Here is a 17604-nt window from a genome sequence, read left to right as displayed (position 1 = left end):
GGGGCCTGGTGAGTGACTTCTTGAAGGAATGCTGCAGCTGGCCATTGAGGGCAGTGGAGAATGGGGAGGGAGGGAGAGGGTGTTCCGCATGCAGGGACCTGCACAGACAAAGACTTGGAGGCGGGGCACAACCAGAGGAAAGGGGAGAGAGGGAGAGGTAAGAGGAGGTTGTGCACCAGCTTTCTTCACTCCCTGCTGTGACCAAGGGATAAGGTGACCTAGGGGAGCTTCTTCAGCCTGCAACAGCTGTGGGGACAGATTTATTGCAGAGGCCCCTGCTGTGTGTACAGGCAGAGCCCTCTTTGCCCAGGCCCCCAAGAGCCACGGATGGATCATTTGGGGCCGTTGGCCCAGATGCTGTTTTTCCTGCTGAGGGAGGAGATGGATGGGCGATTTCATTGAGAACAAAGGGGCTGGAGGCTTGCGGGAGGGGATGAGTGAGGACCTCTGTGTGGAGCCTGGTGACCTATGGTCTTTCCCTGGGTGGCTCTCAATGGGTTGGCTGGGCAGAGGGGACGGGAGGCAGCCTGTCTTTCAACTATGGGCCCCAGACTGGTCACACCCAGAGGGGTATTGGAGCTGGGTGCTAGAACTAGGTGCTGGAGCTGGGTGCTAGAACTAGGTGCTAGAACTAGGTGCTAGAGCTGAGGGGCTCACAAGAGCAGACTGTAGAAATATTCAGGAATTTTGTAAGCTGGTTGTTAAATTTTGGTAACTTGAAATTGGCCTAGATGGGTGTTTATACAGCATAGAAATTGGCAAAAAAAAAAAAATCAAGGATTTAAAAAAATTCTTGCGCAGAGCTGGTTCATCAGTCCTTCACTGACAAGGGAGCCACAGCCACTAGCATCTCGGTGTGGTGTAGCTGGAGACCCTTACGCACCCTCTGTGCAAAAGCCCCGCACGGGGCACAGGAAACAGCCAGGTCCATCAGACATACTCAAGTGTCCCTGCTCTCAAGCAGCGACCCATCTGTAAGGAGACAAAAAACCAAATCAAAACAAAACAACAACAAACCTCGACTTTATCAACCAGGTAAGTAATGCTAACAACAGCTGCTCTACTTTGAGTCCCTCCCCTGGGTCACGTGCCCGGAACTTTCCCCATCACCTCCACCCCTCACAGCAGATCCCACTATACAGATGGGGGAAAAAATGAGACTCAATGGTACAGAGTCAGCGGCCCAGGATCACACGGCTGGCCACGCCATTCTGACTGCTGAGCTTGCATGCTGCGCTGGGGAGCACAGAGCAGGGAGCAGCTAACCTCGCCTCGCCTCCGGCAGGTGCAGGGCACCACCAAGAGTGGTGACGTTTGGCCTGGGCTTTAAAGGATGAATAAGAATTTGCCAGTTTTAGGGCGTGAAGAAAGGCATTCCAGATGGAAGGAGAAGCACAGGAAAAGGCAAGGAGGAGTGAGGGGGCCTGGGACGTTTGGGGGGAAGAGAGAACACGTCATAGAGGTTACGTCATAGAGAGGCAGGCGAGATGGGAAGGTAGGCTGGGACTTTAGTGAGAGGGGCCTTGAAAGCCAGCCTAAGAGATTTAGTCTTTTATCCTAAAGGCTTGGGGGCCACACACAGAAGTGGAAGGTCCTGGAATCCACATCCTAGAATTATGTAAATATTTCGGCAAGATTGCTACCATATCCGTCTTTCAAACTGCCCTAAAGCATCTGAGAAGAAGTACCATTTGTTAAAAATTTCTAATCTGTCACAGACCAAAATAAAATGAAAAAAAAACTCAGCCATTTGTTTTTATTATGAGATTCAAGATATACAATTACTCTATCAAATTGCACTACGAGTTTTCAACCCTTAATTTCTATTTTCCCTTTCCCTTCCCTGCTGGTTCATTAAGTCTCTGTTACAGGCACACCTCTAGGACAAATAAGGGTTCTCCTAGCAAGAGCCAAGTACGGTCAAACACATTCTATCCTGGAGATGAGGAATCTGTTGTTCAGAGAAGGTAAGTGGCCTGCCTGAGGTCACACAGCTGGTGTCAGGGTCGTCCGCCTTACGGGGGCTGTCTGCCTTGACCCATCCAGCAGGTGCAGCCCAGACCCTCTCCGCAGAGCCCTTTGGTCTGGCCCCAGAGCCTTGCCCCTGCTGTTAACACAAGGTCAAGAGCCCTGCAGGTGGGCGACTGGCACCCAAGTAAGAAGGGAACTTCCTTGCCCAGGGTCCCACAGCAGAGGTTGGCAGAAGCAGCCAGTCTCCAGGTCTCTTGACACGAGTCTGTCCTCCGTGTCGCCACTCTGCCTGCTTCTGTGCTTGTGCAGTGACCTCCAGGCCAGACGGTGCCAAGGAGGGCAAGGGAAGGAGGGGGAGAAGGAGGCAGGGGACTCGACTGCAATTACACAGTGTTTTGTCATTCTTAATTAGCCCAGCAGCTCCAGAGGCAAACCTCCCCTTGGAAACAGGAGTCGGCTGCTGGTCCCACCCAGGGGGCTGTCTGGGCGGGTAGGGGGCCCCTAAGGAGCACTTTCCCCAATGCTTTTAGGTGCTGCTGCTTCTCCGGCTGCAGAGGGCCACCACTTGCTGGGCACATGCTGAGCACCAGAGGACAGAACTTATGTCCTTAGATGTGTAAGGCCGCCTCCTCTGAGCCAGGCGCTGGCCAGCTGCCCCAGAAAACCCTGGGGTGAATGATGATTGCCAGCCCCCATGCTTGGGACACAGTCCGCTGCTGGGGGAGGCAAACAGGTTCACCAAAAGTCATAAAACATGAATGACAACCAGAGTTACCATTTACCAAGCACCTGCCACACGGCAGGCATGAGGCCAAGCGTTTCCCACATATTATCTAACAGAAGCCTTTCAGGGGCCTCTAAACCAGGTACTATTCCCACTATACAGATGAGGAAACTGAGGCCCAGTTAGCTAAGATTGCATAGATATAGATGGAGGATTTGGTTTTAAAGTTTGTGTTTGTTGGATAGAGAGAGTGAACAGGAGAGGGGCAGAGAGAGAGAGAGAAGGGGAGGTGGAGAATCTCAATGAAGCTCCTCAGAGTCAGTGTGGAGCCCAACACAGGGCTCAAACTCATGAACCGTGAGATCATCACTTGAGCTGCAACCAAGAGTCAGATGCTCAACCGACCGAGCCACCCAGGTGTCCCAGGAGGATTTGGTTTTAGAACCCAAGTATGTAGAACCCCAAGGTCAAACAGTTGTCAACTGGGGGCGGGGTGGGGGGGAGAGGGAGAGAGGAAGCCCGTGAGGGAAGACTAGTGTGTGGGTAGCTGTAACCAGGTATTGGGGAGGGGGCCAGTTAGACTTTCAGGGCAAAGGTGGGGAGGCTGGGAGAGTTGAGGAGGCAATCTGGCTGGATGTTTCTGGAAGAGGAAACATTATGAGAAGGATCTGAGGAGGGGAGGGGTCAGAGCAAACAGGTTGGAGCTGCTGGATCAGTGGGACATAGTAGGCAGGTCGGGAGAAAAGTCAGACCCAAGTCTCAGCAGGAATCTCTGGGTTTCTGACTCACCAGTAACCCAAGGTCCCTGTGACTCCCGGGAAGAGGGCCTGAGGTGGAGGGGAAGTGGGAGCGGGGGGTGGGGGCTCTGGGGTGAGGCTGGACCACGCGCAGCTCAGACTGGGCCGGGCTGCTTCCACACCCGAGAGCTCCCTTCCCTGGGGGCCAGTCAAGAACTCGGGTAAGAACAGCCACTCCACTTTACTATTCAGCCAGTCAGGAAAGTGACTCCGGTTTTATTAAAACATCCAACAGCACTTACTATAGGCCGGGCATAATTCTAAACACGTTCCAAACTTTAACTCTTTTAATTCCTACAATAATCCATGAGGTAGAATCCCCATTTTACAGATGAGGAAACTGAAGGCCATGGAGTTTCAGTGACTTACTTAAGGTCATAAAGTACAGAAGCAGGGGAGACAGGATCCCAGGCTCCAGTACCCATGTGTTTAACTACTGTGCTGTGCTGGTGGGTGAAAAGAAAATACACTCTGCTGTAAAAACTCCCATTTTACAGATGGAAAAACTAAGGCCAAGCCAGATAAAGGGACTGGCTCAGGCAAGAGTAGGGAGGACAGATCACTTGAGGAAATCAGGGCTCCTGATCCTACGCTAGGCTTCTGTCTTGGTCCCAGTGCAAGCCTAAGTGACAGCTGGAGAGAAGCCGAGAGCCCTCGCAACCCCCTGGTACCCACTATCTCATCTGGGGTCCCACGGGGACCCAGTGGGGGAGAAAATAGTAAGATTACAGTTCTGGCACTGTTTTCCTGAAGACAAAAGCCAGTTATGACCATAGGTAGCTTCTCTCTCTGTTCTTTTCTTTTTCTTTTTTTTTCTTTTCTCTTCTCTTTTCTTTCTTTCTTCTCCTTCCTCCCTTCCTTCTTTTTTTCAAGTTTATTTATTTATTTTGAGAGATAGAGAGTGAACAGGGAGGGGCAGAGAGAGACAGAGAGAGATAGAGAGAGAGAATCCCAAGCAAGCTCCCCATTGTCAGCGCGGAGACTTACTCAGGGCTTGAACCCACGAATTGTGAGATCGTGACCTGAGCTGAAATCAAGTCAGATGCCTAACCGACTGACTCACCCAGGGAACTTCTATTTATTTCCTTTCTGATCGCTAAAGGCTATATGATCACTGCACAAATTTTTACCAAGTTAGATCACATGAGCAAAAAAAGAATTAAAACATCACCTTAAAAGCCCTCCTTGAATACGGGTATATTTTCAAGAATCTCTGCTCCCTCTCTGTTTTCATAAGCATCCAGGCTGTGAAGCAAGAGACTTGGCTTCTGGTCCTGGCTTGCTGTGTGTCCTTGGGCAAGTCCCTGCCCTTCCCCAGGCCTCAGGCTCCTTACCTGTGAATGAGGCTTTGGACATGGTGACCTCGAAGGAGGCCCCTTGCCGCTCTGACCTTCTGTTTCTGCTTCTGTTCCTGGATTGGCAGAAGGGGCACGAGCAGGCTGCCCCTCTGCGGGAGATGCATGGCTGACAGCTCCCAGCAAGTCACCTCCGGGACGACATGATGGTCCTGGAAACAGCCTTCACGGCAGGCTCCGCGTTCCCAGGCCCGCCTGCTCACTGGGCCCATATGGTGCCCCCTGCCAGCCGGACACCACCAGCTGCCTTTCACCTGCCAGCCCTGGGTGATTGCTTTTCCTTCAGGTTCCAGAACACTCTCTCTACTGCCCCAGAATCCAGCTGGCTCAGGGTAAGAGAGCTGGGGGGCTAGGCCCTGAGGACCTATCTACCCATGGGCACAGCCCTTTGCGGAAGAAGACGGCCTCACATGGCAAAAAAAATAGAGGGAGGGAAGAAGGGAGGAAGGAAAGGAGCATTGACTGAATTCCAACTCCATTTGGACCCCTTGCTAGGCATTCAGGAATGAATCTGAAAAACGTACTGCCCTTGCAGGATCCAAAGTCGAGTGGAGGCAACAGGAGTAGAAACCGGCAGCAGCAACACTTGCGATGCTGAGAAGTCACGCCTGTGAGATCCCAAAGGGAAAAGCCTAATAGATGGGTGGCAGTCAGGGAAGGCTTTCTGGAGGAGGCAGCTTCATAGATTAGCTCTCAGGCAGCCCTGTGGAACAGGTGTTATTGCCCCTTTTATAGATGGTGCTCAGAAAGGTGAGCTCACAACCACCAAATGAAGAAGGCCAGGTTCAAATCCCCATGAGCCTGGGGCAGAATGGGATAGATTGGCTGAAAAAGCACTTGGGGCCTCACTACCCAGGTGGGGATAGCACAGCCCCATCTTCCCCAGCACAGGAAGAGGACCCCTGTCTTCTGAGCTAGGAGCAATCCTAGAGGCTGAAGGTCACCTTGCTGAAGCATCCCCATCTACGAGTGAGGCTGTGGCATGAAGACCAGTGTTTTCTTTTCACTCCCTTTTCTGCAAAGCCTCACAGGAAGGCATAGGATCCTAGAGAGAATCCTAAATCCCAGCCTTAGAACATCTGTACTTGAGGAATTCTAGAATCCAGACTCCCCTCAAAATGCCTCCTAGTAACCAAGGCAGGGTCTGGGTCAAGGTCATGCAGCAGCTAGCCCTGGCAGGTTGGGAAGGATCACTAGAAATAGGATCCCATTTCCTTTGACAGATAAAGATTAAGACATGGGGGGTAGGGGGTGTGTGTGGGAAGGAATTGCCTAAGGTGACAGCAAGTCAGCGTCAGAGCATAACACCCAGGTCGTATCACTACATGGGAAGTGGGGTGGGGTGGGACAGCCCAGATGCCCAGGTGGTCCCAGAGAGCAACCTGGGTGCTGCTGGAAGAGTAAAATCCCCAACTGGTCTTACTAAGGCAAACTATTATAGTCCTGCCAGGTTCCCAGCAGAGTTCTCATACCCCAACTCGCCTAAACCTCTGACAAGACTCTTCTTTCCCACCCTAAGTCTACCCATCTGTAAAATGGCCCCCAACTGCCTTTTAGCTGGGCTGCCTAGAAATCCTAGGAATAAGGGGACTGGGAGAAGGAGGAAAAGCGGGGGCGTCTCCAGCTTTAGACTCCCTACCTCCATGGCGCCCTTCATAGGGACAGCCTAGGGGAGGGAGAGCAGGAGCCCCGGGCCAGGCGGGGCGAGGCGAGGCAGGGCCGTAGGGGGCGGGTCCCGGGGCGGGGCCTAGCCTGCCATCGCCCCGCCCCGTCGGACGTCCGCGCGGACCTCGCGCCGCGGGGGGAGGAGCGCTAAGCCCGCCCACCGCGCGGCCCCGGCGGAAAGTTTTTCTGGCGGAGTTTTGGCGGCGGCGACGGCCCGAGCGGCCATGGACGCGCTCAAGTCCGCGGGGCGGGCGCTGATCCGGAGCCCCAGCCTCGCCAAGCAGAGCTGGGGGGGCGGCGGCCGGCATCGGAGTGAGTGTGTGCGCGTCCCCCGGGTGGGGCGGGGGCCGGACGGCGGCCGAGCGGGGGTCCGGCGGCGGGCCGCGCGGACCGGCCTCCTGCGGGCGCGGGGAGCAGAGGCGCCGTCTGCCGGGTGCCCCGCGGCCCTGCAGGGTCCTGCGGGGTAGGGGGTCTCCCGGGGTCAAGTTGTGCTCCCACTCCTGTCCCCGCTCTGTGCGGCTGGGGAGGAGGGGCTGAAGCCGGGGGAGAGAGCGGAGCTCGGGGTCCCCAGGTGCAAGCGGCAGTCGAAGGGGCCGCAGGTGAGGCGAAGAGACCTGCGCGACCTCCGGCCCCTGGCCACCTCGCCGCCCCGGGCAGCTGAGGCGAGACGGGAGCGCAGCGTCAGTGCCTGGGGCAGGAGGAGTGGGCACCGGGGCTTGGGGGAGATGCCTGCGCCCCAGCCGCTCGGTGCGCGGCGGGCGGGACCCTTCCCCCAGCCCCCTTGAGGTCGTCTTTAGACGCCCAGAAGCCGACTTGGGTGTAAGCGGGGTTCGCAGGTTCCTGCTTGAGGTGGGGGTGAGGCTCAGCCTGGGGTCTCAGGAGCTATCACGCACCGAGCCATCCAGACCCTTGACGTCCTCCGATCTTTCCACGTCTAGGTGGCGAGGCTGGCATTCTGACTAATTCTGAAACCTGTTTTCTCTCGCACTTTCCCTCTCGGGCCTCCGAAGTCCCGCGGCGCCCAGGCGAATGGCAGGCTCGCCGCCACCCTCTCTCGGGGGCGTCTGGGAGGCCGCCCCCCCTTTCCCCCGTCTCGAATTACTCTCAGGGAACCCGTCACCTGGCACCTTCCCCCGAGGCCTGAGAAACCCAGCCCCAGTTCTTCCTTTTTTCCGCGGGAGAAAGGGAGTGGATTGCCTGGGGTCACACAGGCCTTCCTGGGAGATGTGGAGCCAAAGGGGGGTTTCTATACCCTCCCAACCTCGTGTCCAACACCTGGGCGTCTCCCCCCACCCAGAAACCCCTGACAGTACCGCTGCACCCCACCCCGCTTCCTTTTCTTTCCAGGGCTCCGCCAGGAGTGCCCGAGTTTCCTCCAACCACTAGTGCCAGCGTGTCTGGGCCTGGAGAGCCCGCCCTGCCCCTCCCTCTTGCCCCCACTCTGCTGTTCCAGCTGTGGCCACCCCCCTAAATCGAGACTGGCCCTGAGAACATAGGCTGGTGCCTGCTGGTAGGGGTGGGGTCAGAGACCCATTAGGGCTAGTCTGGGCCGGGCCAGGCCAGGGATGCACCGTCTCCCACAGTTATTGGCCCCCCCAAACAGCCCCTTTAAATATTTATGGGATTTGACTAGGACTTCTGAGAATAATGGTTTGTTTCTTTGAGGGGGGGGGACCCTGCAGTTTTCTCCTGGGATGGGGGAGAGGGATGAGGTGCTGGGTAAGGGAGAAAGCTTAGAAGCCTCTTTGATTCTGCGGAAGGGGGAATAGCCACCTTGGACAGTGGAAGAGAGTTTTTCCTGCTGCTCTGACCTTGGAGAAGTCATTTTCCTTTCTGACTCTCCGTTTCCTCGCCTGCAAAATGGGGATGAAAATTCTAACCTGACAGGGGTGTCGAGAAGGTTAATTGATAATGTTTCCTCCTGGCACCTGAGTGGTGCTTTCCTTCCGGTCCCACACTTTGCCCTTCTTGTCATGTGGACCTTCGATAGGACAGTCGCTGTGGCAGAACAAGTCTGGGAGCTCAGAGCCCATCCACACCTGCGGAGGAGAGGAGAGGAGAGCTCCTGTCCCCTGCAGACCCCTCCAGAGTGCTGTTCTGAGCCTTCTGGACTCAGAATGATCTGGGTGGAATCCTTACCCCGTTACTAAGCATCAGTTTCCTTATCTGTAAATGACAGTAGTACCCAACTGGGGGTGGGTGGGTGGGTGTGTGTGTGTGAGAGAGAGAGAGAGAGAGAGAGAGAGAGAGAGAGAGAGCGCGCGAGAGAGAAATGAAATAGTACTTGCCTGGAATGGCAAAGGAATTCAGTAAAATAACAACTGCTTTTGTCACTTTACCTTCTACACAGTGTTTTTGCTTCTGTTACTTCATCTGCTCCTGTGAGGTGACAGAGCAGGGGTTCTTATCAGGTACCTCTCCCTGCCCCCCTCCCCCGTCAGAGCAAAAAGACCTGAGCCTCAGGCTCCAACACAGCTTCCTAGAGGCAGCCCTCCAAACTCTGCAGCCCAGGGGTCTTATCGCTGTGCCTCCTGGGGCAGGCGCCACCCCAGGTTGGGCTGACAGTCGCTGAGAACAGTGGTGGCTACAAGGCAGGGAGGGAAGGCGCGGGCTGCGTCTGGGGCGGAGGTGCTGGGGTAGCCTGGCCTGGGGGGGGTGGTCCAGCCAGGCCTTGGGCCTGTCCCTCAAGGCCTGAGCCCTGTGGTTGACTTTTGGGGCCAAACTGAAGCCAGTGGTGTTAAAGATGGACTTCACACCTGCTGTCAGCTGTGACTTGCTCCTTGCCCCTAAAGATCCTCAGCTGGGATTAGCACGATCATTGTTTTGTTTGTGGAGAAACTGGAGCCCAAAGAAGGGAGGCAGCTTGCCTGAGGTCACCCAGTCAGTGAGATCCCCAGCTCGGCGTCCCCATGGCCCCCTGTCTCCCAGCTCATCCTGAGTTTGAAGGAGAACTCGCTTCCCACACGTGGCCTTTTTCCCTGTCTCTTAGGGAGCCTTGAATATTTTATCTCGGTCCCTGGCCAGGGATTTTCCTTTCTTCCAGCCGCCTGGAAGGTGGCCTGTCCGGGCTCCACAGTACCCTTCTTTCCAAGAGAGATCCTTTGACCCTCAGGCTTCTTCATGAGTTATGCCAGGGCTGTCCAAGAACGCAGAACAGGTGAAGAAATACGAGGTACAGGTTCCAGGAAAGCTAGTTTATGGTAGTATGTGAGGGACAGGAGATCTGTTTGTACTTACTTATAATGGTTACAATAAAAGATATTATGAATAAAACCCTTAGTCATAACACTTACTGGTCGCAGACTGTGTCTCCTGCACTGCTAGGTCCTGGGGACTCTGACGCAGAAGCCAGCCTGTCTGCCCCCTGTGCTGCCATTGGTAGAGGAGGCAGACAGACCGACCAGGGTGCAAACAAAAGGTAGGGTCACAAGTAGTGGTGGCGCTCTGAAGAGAGATAGAGTGGGCTGAGGAAATGGGGACAACTTCCGTAGAGTGGTGTCACCCTTTGACTTCTTCTAGAAAGCAGAAGGATCTGAGTGCGAGCCATCTCTTTGGGAAGAGATCTTGGGAAGGATCTTTAGCAGAGGCAAGAAGAGGAGAGAGTCCGAAAAGTGGACCGGTCAGCAGCGTGGGTGACTGGAGTGCCATCCTGTGGAGAGCTTGGGAGGCCCTTCGGTTACACCGTTTGCAGGGCAGTTCCCAGCAATGGTGGGTACGGGGTGCTGAGGATGGAAGCCCTTAATGCCCCAGTCTGCAGAGGCGTTGGCACCTCCGGTAGCCAGGGAGAGCTGCGGGCAGAGAGGTGGCATATTAGGTGGCCTGTGTGGAAACGGCAGCCAGTGAGGCGATGAAGGTGGGGCCCTGATGGGGTCAGTGCAGACAGTCAGGGAAGGCCTCTCCAAGACCGTGACTTGGAGCCTGTATGAGAATACGGGAGGGAGGAGTCTGGGAACAGCATTCAGCCAGAGGGAACAGCAGGTGCGGGAGACATGAAACTGGAGGCTGGGGTCCCTGCTTCTCACGGGTCTGGTGGCCGAGGGAGGGATGTGTGCCTTGAAGGAGTCGGGTCACCGCCTGCCCACTGAGGGGCACTCTGTCCAGGCAGCCGTGTGGGACAGGACACCCGCCCCTCTAGGCAGTCCTAATGCCTGACCCCTGCCTGGCATGGGAGAGGGATTGGTGGACGGCACTGTGAGTCAACTGCGGGTCCGTCAAGTGTGAGTCATGGAGCTTCTTTATCTGTGAGGTGGGAGTCCTGGCATACCCTTGCCTCTCCTCACACAGGACTGCAGGTGGTTACATGCACATTCAGGCTCTTTGCACTTGACCGTGGTAATGACAAGAGCGCACACTTCAGCGGCCCTCCATGCATACCTGGCACAATTCAAAGCCCACCTTACATGTGAACTCATTTCAGCCTCGCAACAACCCCACGGGGTGGACATCCTTCGTGTCCCAGTTTTTAAGTGAGGAAACCGAGGACCAGGGAGGTGGAGTGATTGAAGCCCACAGCCCATCTCCAGACCCCCTGGTTTTAATCTCGACGGCATGTTTTTCTCTTACAGACTAAGGAGGTACCTAGGAAGTGAGCGCTTACGCTAATATCATTTAATAATTGTCGTTTGGTAATCTTAACAACGTCTGAGATTTGCCGGGCACTTTTTACATGCAGAAACTGTTTCTGATGATGCTCTTGAGGGACTGAATCCATTTGTCAGACAAGAAGGCTATGGCCTCGAGAAGCAACCACATTGCAGGTCATAGCAGAGCTTGAGTCCCCTTCTGAGATTTCACTCTGTGGCTTCTGAGGCCATTTCCCCACCAGGTGGGAGGAGGCTGGGCCAGGGCCCTTAGAGGTTTCCCTGGGGCCCATGGGTTTGGCTGTAGTTCTGATGACCCAGACACCAGCCAGGCTGGGTCTCCTTGGCAGCAAAAGAAGCAGAAGGTCCCCTTGCCCAGCTCTGAATCCTGGGCAGGGGACCTTGTTGAGGAAAGAGCACATGTTTGCAGCCACAAGTTAAACTGGGCATATGGTCCGTCCCCAGCGAACTCTGACAGCAAGTCATCTGTAAAATTGCTAAGTTAAAATAGCACAGTCATTACCCACCACAGGGCCAAAAATAACCAGGACCGGAACAGGGCTGTGGACTCAGGCCTGTATTTGCCTAGGGGCCTCTGGGAGTTCTTCCTGAAGTCCCAGGCTCTTCCTAGGAAGGAGCTTGCAGCCTCCAGTCTGTGGATGGTGAGCAGGCATGAACTGTGTTTGTTGAACTGTGTTTGTCTTATCGAGTGTGCTCTTAGTTGTTGGTTCCTCCGGGGAGGGTGTGGTAGACCTTACACCTTTTTGAAAAGATGAGTCATACCTAGAAGTACAGGAGCCTAGGGGGCGCCTGGGCAGCTCAGTGGTTGAGCGCCTGACTTCTGCTCAGGTCATGATCTCATGGTTCATGAGTTTGAGCCCCGCGTCGGGCTCTGTGCTGACAGCTCAGAGCCTGGAGCCTGCTTCTGATTCTGTGTCTCCCTCTTTCTCTGCTCCTCATACACTTGCACTCTGTCTCTCTCAAAAATTAAAAAAAAAAAAAAGAAGTACAGGATCTGATGCAGGGTTCCCTCCCTAGAGGGAAGGAGGATCTTTCTGGGCCTGGGACGGCAGGGTAATGGGAAGGGGGACAAGGACGAAGCAGAGCAGGCAGCATTAGACAGCAGGGCACCTTCTCCAGTTCCGGGGGGAGACAGACATGAATGGAAGTCTTTCAAGAGGAAGGCACATGGAAGACAGCTGCTGGCTATGGGTGGTGTGGCTGGAGGAGGAGGAGGAGGAGGAGGAGGAGGAGAGCCACACTCACGAGAGGCACGGGCAACCCACTGACGGGAGGGATGAGGCCCCATCAGGAGGTCCGACCGTGGGCAGGCCCTCTGTCAAGCACATGACATTTTATCATCTCATTAGTTTATTATCTCATTGGAGGGTCGAAACAGCAGCCCTGTGAGCTGGGGACTGTTGGTTCCCCCATTGTATGGATGAGAGAACCGAGGCTCAGGGAAGGTAATTAATTTGCTCAATCCTAGGCAATCCTGTGTTAAAGAAGGTTCCCTGGATGAGGCTGGATGCAAGGGGTTTCAATCAAACGAAGGGAAAGGCATTTCTAGTAGAAGGAACTACTTGAGCAAAGGCATCGAAGTGCAGTAGTAGGAGGAAGAAGTGCTACATGGTTGGAGCTTCCGTGTGTGAGTTCCGTGTGGTGTGCTCATGTGCCTGTCTGCACGCAGGGATATTGTGGGAGAGGAGACCGTGATCCCGCAGTAGTCATCAGAATTGCCTATAGTGGATTGGGAGCTGGGGGGTGGGGGTGGGGAGAGGAAAGCTCTGACTTACTGTGTGATCTTGCAACCAGTGCCATCCCTCTCTGGGCCTCCCTTTCATCATCTGTCATGTGAGGAGTTCTGGCAAAGGGTCTCCAAGGCTGATGAGTGGCAACCAGTCTACCAGGGCCCTCATCATGCAAGAGGCGATAGAATAGGGGAAGGGTCAGGCCAGGGAAGGAAGAATGCAGAATATGCCAAACATTTCAGAGGTCACGGAGGACCGAGGAAATGTTTTGACAGCAACGAGGTCATCTGTGACCTTGGCAAGCCTTGGCCCTTTGGAATGGAAGGAGCGGAAGTGGCTTTGGAGAGGGGCCAGGAAAGGCTGAGCCTGAGGAAACACGAGAGTGGGGACATGAAAATGGGGGGAGCAAGGATGTTTGCTGTTGAGCAGGGATGGATAGTGACATGAACAAGGCCATCCCTGATCAATTAGTGTTGCCTGCCTGGACCTTTGTATTGAGAAACAGTCCAAAGCCTGTAAATCAGAGGGAATAGAGCTGCAATTGATTAGCAATGTCTGCCAAGGACACTAGTGATAGGCATGACAGCATGTAGTTTGCCATTGTTGCTTAGATGCATGTTGGATTGAAAGTGCTAGTCTGAGTACCTACAGAGGGGAAGCCTAAGGACTTAGGAATTGTGGGAGGAAATCTCTCTGGCTCTAGGAACTTGTTCCTAACCTTTTACTAAAATCAAGGTAGTTTGCCTCTTGGGAGGATAGTATCGGCTAATGGTCAGGAGCTTGGGCTCCAGAGTCACAGAGACAACCAATGTGACCAATTACTCGTCCTTTGAACCTCCCTTTCCTCTGTGAACCTTGAATGAAAGAAAGCCTGCTTGCAAGGTAGCTGTATTAGAAGTAATGGTAAGAGCTGCTTTGTGATTATTGTTGTCTTTGTTACTTGATGGTTCTATTCTGCGCTGATGATGGGGTGGTATTCTTGGTTTCTCCAAGAACAAGACTCGGGTGTGAGTTGCTCCGGGACCCCCCATCACCCAGCACAGGACTGGGACACCCTGAGGGCTTTCTGACTCATTTTTGGAGGATCAAATGAAATAGGCTTGCGATGGATACAACAGAAGATAAGGTCACTTCGGGGTCTTCTCAGCAGGGACTGGGGCTCATGTTGGGGTGGTGGCCCGTGTGCACGGGCTAGAGGGCAGTGGGCCAGGGGCCAGAGCTGAGGATGGGTTTGGAGGCACTGCAGGCCTGGAGCTGTCCAGGTCATTTCTTCGCTCAGCAGATACACTCTGTGGCATGCCAGGCTCTGGATGACCAGTCAACAAGTCCCTGCTCACCTGGGTCTCAAATAGGGGGACCGGGTATACCTGTAAGTCCTTATAAGACACACCCTCCCCCAACACACATGGATTCTTTTCCAGATGAGGAAACAGTCTCGAAAGGGACAGCGGCTTGCTCAAGTCAAACCCAGAGAGATGTGGGTACGCAAGGCTCCTTCTGGCTGGCAGAGAAGGAGGCAGAGCCCCCAGAGGATGAGAATGCCAGGATGGTTGCTGTAAGAGGCAGGGCCCCATAGAAAAGGAGCCCTGGAGCCAGGCTATGCCTTGTAGGTGGTGTCCATGCCCTAGCCGATCCTCAGCCGCCCTGGTGCCAGTGATGCCCAGTCCTAAGCTCTCTGCCTGTGGCTCTTCCTTCAGAGCCACTGAGGGCCCCTGGAAGAGCAGGGAAGGAGGGCCCAGGGTTGTCCCAGCTTCCCTCCCAAAAAGCAGTCCAGGGGAGCTGGCCCTGGCCATCTCTGTGGTGGCCCCTGGAAACCGACTCCAGTCTGGATCCTGCCCTATCCAGGATTGTGTGTGAGCTGAAGAGCTCAGTTTTCTCATCCGTGAAGTGGGTAAAACCCTAATACCTCCTCCATTGCAGCATCGGAGAAACTGACTGGCAGGATCGTGGGTGTTCATTCGTCCTGCTGATTGGGCTTGGAAGGGTCCCTAGAAACCTTCCTTCCTCATCTGTCCTCATTGCTTCCCTGCCGAGTAACCTGGTGCCTGTGGGCCTCAGGCCCTGAGGAGGAGCCCTGGGGGTGGTTCAGACCACTCACAAAGACCACGCTTCCCCTCCCGTTCCTCTGCCTGCTCAGGGTCCCCCTCACATGAGTCGGGTCAGATGGGGGCTTTCCAGTTCTCTCTCCCAGTCTGATCCCCTACCTAGTGAGCTGGGCTCATCCCTGCCTTTTCCAACGTTCCTGACCTCAGTTGTGGGTAGTTTTCAGAGGACCCTAACCTTGTGCCCTGCTCTGGACTTGAACCCAGGTTTACTGATTCAGGCAGCCTTCATACAATGTCATCTGAGCAGTCACCGCCGCCCACCCACACCCTGTGCCCGCCTCCTCCTCTCTGTGGCTGTGCAGAGCAGGCTGAGGCCATGGGGCCACTAGGTTTGAGTTTTCTTCTGACACCAACCATTTACTCGCTGTGTGTGGACTTTGATGACTTTGCCTCTCTGAGCCTCAGTTTCCTAATCTGTAGAGTGAAGATAAAATCCATCTCACAGGATTGTATGGAAGATTCAGTAAGAAAATAGCACAGTTTGCTCTCAGCAAGTTGGTGTGAAAGTTAAGAGGTGGAACTTGAAAGGATGGGCCCCGATTTGGGCTCTTGTACTTGCTGGCTCTGTGGACTTGGTTGAGTGATTTCACCTTCCTGGGCCTCAGCGTCTTTGTCAGCAGGTATGAAAAGAGTGACTATCTCATAGGTTGTCCTAAGGATTAATGAGAATATTTTACGTAAGACCTGTTGCCACGGCACTTGGTGGGTTATTCCTGTATTATAGATAAAAACTAATGATAGATGGACGACCCCAGTGCCCCTGCTAGGTCTTCCTAGGAAGTGCGGGCCGGGAGGACAGGGTCTGAGGCCTGTCCCCCTCCTGCCCAGAGCTGCCAGAGAACTGGACGGACACTCGGGAGACCCTGCTCGAGGGGATGCTCTTCAGCCTCAAGTACCTGGGCATGACGCTGGTGGAGCAGCCCAAGGGCGAGGATTTGTCAGCTGCCGCCGTCAAGAGGATCGTGGCCACGGTGAGCCGCACTCAGGGTGGGGGAGCCGTGAGCCCAGGGCCAGCTTCTCCTGGGGGGCCACTTGTCCCCTGCCTATTACCCTGATCGGATGCGTCTGAGCTGTTCTTGCCCTGAGTCCCCTTGCATCTGACCTAGGGACCCTGGCAGAGAGGAGCCACTGGGCTTGTGGGGTCAGGGTCTGTGTCCGCCTGTCCCAGTGTTGTGGCCATGGCCTCTCCTAGTCTCCCCTCCCCCAACTCCGGTCCTCTGCCTAAGGGTTAGTGACTTAGTGCCAAGGAGTAATAGGGAGGTTGCCGTCACCCAGCCACTTGTCCTGTGGCCTGAGGGACAGGGTACCCCACCAGAGACCGGCCTCCCCCTCCCCTACTCCCCACCCTGAGTAAACATGGCCCTGTAAATGCACCTCCCTTGGTGGTCTCAGACCCTCACAGGTACAGTGTGGGGAGTAGAGAGTCCCCAGGCGTGGCCTTGCTGGGTTGCAGTAGCCCACTCAGCGCTCAGAGTCTGAAGTCCCTCCTAGCTGTGTGTCCTTGGGCAGGTCCCTTAACCTCTCTGAGTCCATTTCCTCCTCGGGGGAAGCTCTGTCACCTGTAAGATGACTCAAGGTCCAATGGCGGCAGACAGCAGGTTCTCCATGAGCAGCAGTTGTCCCTGTGTTTAGTAGAAGAGAGCGTTGTTGACTAATGACTTCCCCGGTTTGTCTTGCCGTCTCTAAGCTGAGACCTCACATGGGCCCCAAGTCTGGGACTTAGACCAGGCAGGTGTAGCCCATGAGAGCAGGTCCCAAGTGAGGCAGCAGGCTTCTCTGACTCATGTCTACCCCAAGGCCAAGGCCAGCGGGAAGAAGCTGCAGAAAGTGACTCTCAAGGTTTCACCACGGGGGATTATCCTGACCGACAACATCACCAACCAGCTCATTGAGAATGTGTCCATTTACAGGTATGCTCAGCAGTGCGCACATTCACTCTGCCGCTTTGTGGGGCTGGCGTGGTGCCCTCTCTGAATCCAGGTGCCAGCACTTCCTGTCTGGGTGAACTTAGAGCCTCAGTTTCCTTGTGTACGTGGGGGAGGAACCAGGTCCCGCCTCACAGTGCTGTTAGGAAGTGCTGAGTGCACAGCCCCCGGCTCACCGTGGGCGCTTGGTTAAAAGGCACTTGCTGCTGTCATTATGACTCGTTGCAGCAGGTAGCTGAGGCCTAGTCAGGGCTAGGACCCCCTCTCTACCCCTCCCCCGCACCCAAGCATGCTGCTGATTCAGGCTTGGAGCAGAGCACTGTGGAGTCACAGCTTTTTCCTTCCACCGTGAGTTAGCAGCTCAGCTCTGGAAATCTGGCCAGACATTCAGGGAGGCCTCAAGGCAGAGTCTGAGGCCAGAGCATAAAGGGTATGGGGGTGGGGAGGGGGCCGTTCTCAAGGAGGCAGAGCATAGCCCTTGGAACCTCAGGGTCTTCCCACTCTCTCTGAGCGTGTCAATTGTAGGATTTCAGTGCTGGAAGGGACAGTCAATTTTACAGATGGAGACACTGAGGCCCATGGTGAGGTAGTAGCTGAACTGGGAACAGGACACCAAGGCTGGAGTTCTGTCCAGCAGGCACCCAGCTGCCAGGCACTCCTCCGCCCTCTTGCTTTGTCTCCAAGCAGATGGCTTCATACTGGGGGTGGTGGTTGGGGGGCGGGGCCGCGGG

General features: G+C 55.0%; 1 protein-coding gene and 2 long non-coding RNA genes across 7 annotated transcripts in view; 1 reads left to right on the top strand and 2 right to left on the bottom strand.

The window, feature by feature from the left end:
• Positions 1–675: 675 nt before the first annotated feature.
• LOC115300354 lies at positions 676–5383 on the bottom strand. Its single transcript, XR_003912613.1, has 2 exons — positions 4827–5383; positions 676–972 (listed from the first exon to the last, which is right to left on the bottom strand). It is a non-coding gene; the product is annotated as an uncharacterized LOC115300354 (long non-coding RNA).
• The window catches only part of LDLRAP1 (low density lipoprotein receptor adaptor protein 1), a 26611-nt gene continuing 14390 nt past the window's right edge, over positions 5384–17604 (top strand). Inside the window, exons 1-3 of one of the 5 annotated variants that reach the window (XM_029950058.1) lie at positions 5384–5457; positions 15777–15919; positions 16746–16858. In XM_029950058.1, the coding sequence (XP_029805918.1) occupies positions 15824–15919; positions 16746–16858 (209 nt within the window). In that variant the 5' untranslated portion in view covers positions 5384–5457; positions 15777–15823. Of the gene's footprint in view, positions 5458–6665; positions 6825–9977; positions 10221–15776; positions 15920–16745; positions 16859–17604 lie in introns of those variants that run through there. The other 4 variants (XM_029950056.1, XM_029950055.1, XM_029950053.1 and 1 more) reach the window with 4 other exon arrangements.
• Positions 15409–16943, bottom strand: LOC115300356. The gene is made up of 3 exons (XR_003912615.1): positions 16857–16943; positions 16508–16570; positions 15409–15600 (listed from the first exon to the last, which is right to left on the bottom strand). It is a non-coding gene; the product is annotated as an uncharacterized LOC115300356 (long non-coding RNA).

Source organism: Suricata suricatta, chromosome 8, assembly GCF_006229205.1.
Source record: "Suricata suricatta isolate VVHF042 chromosome 8, meerkat_22Aug2017_6uvM2_HiC, whole genome shotgun sequence".
NCBI classification, from domain to species: domain Eukaryota; kingdom Metazoa; phylum Chordata; class Mammalia; order Carnivora; family Herpestidae; genus Suricata; species Suricata suricatta.
The sequence above is the reverse complement of the archived record's forward strand: the minus strand, read 5'-3'. Positions and strand labels throughout refer to the sequence as shown.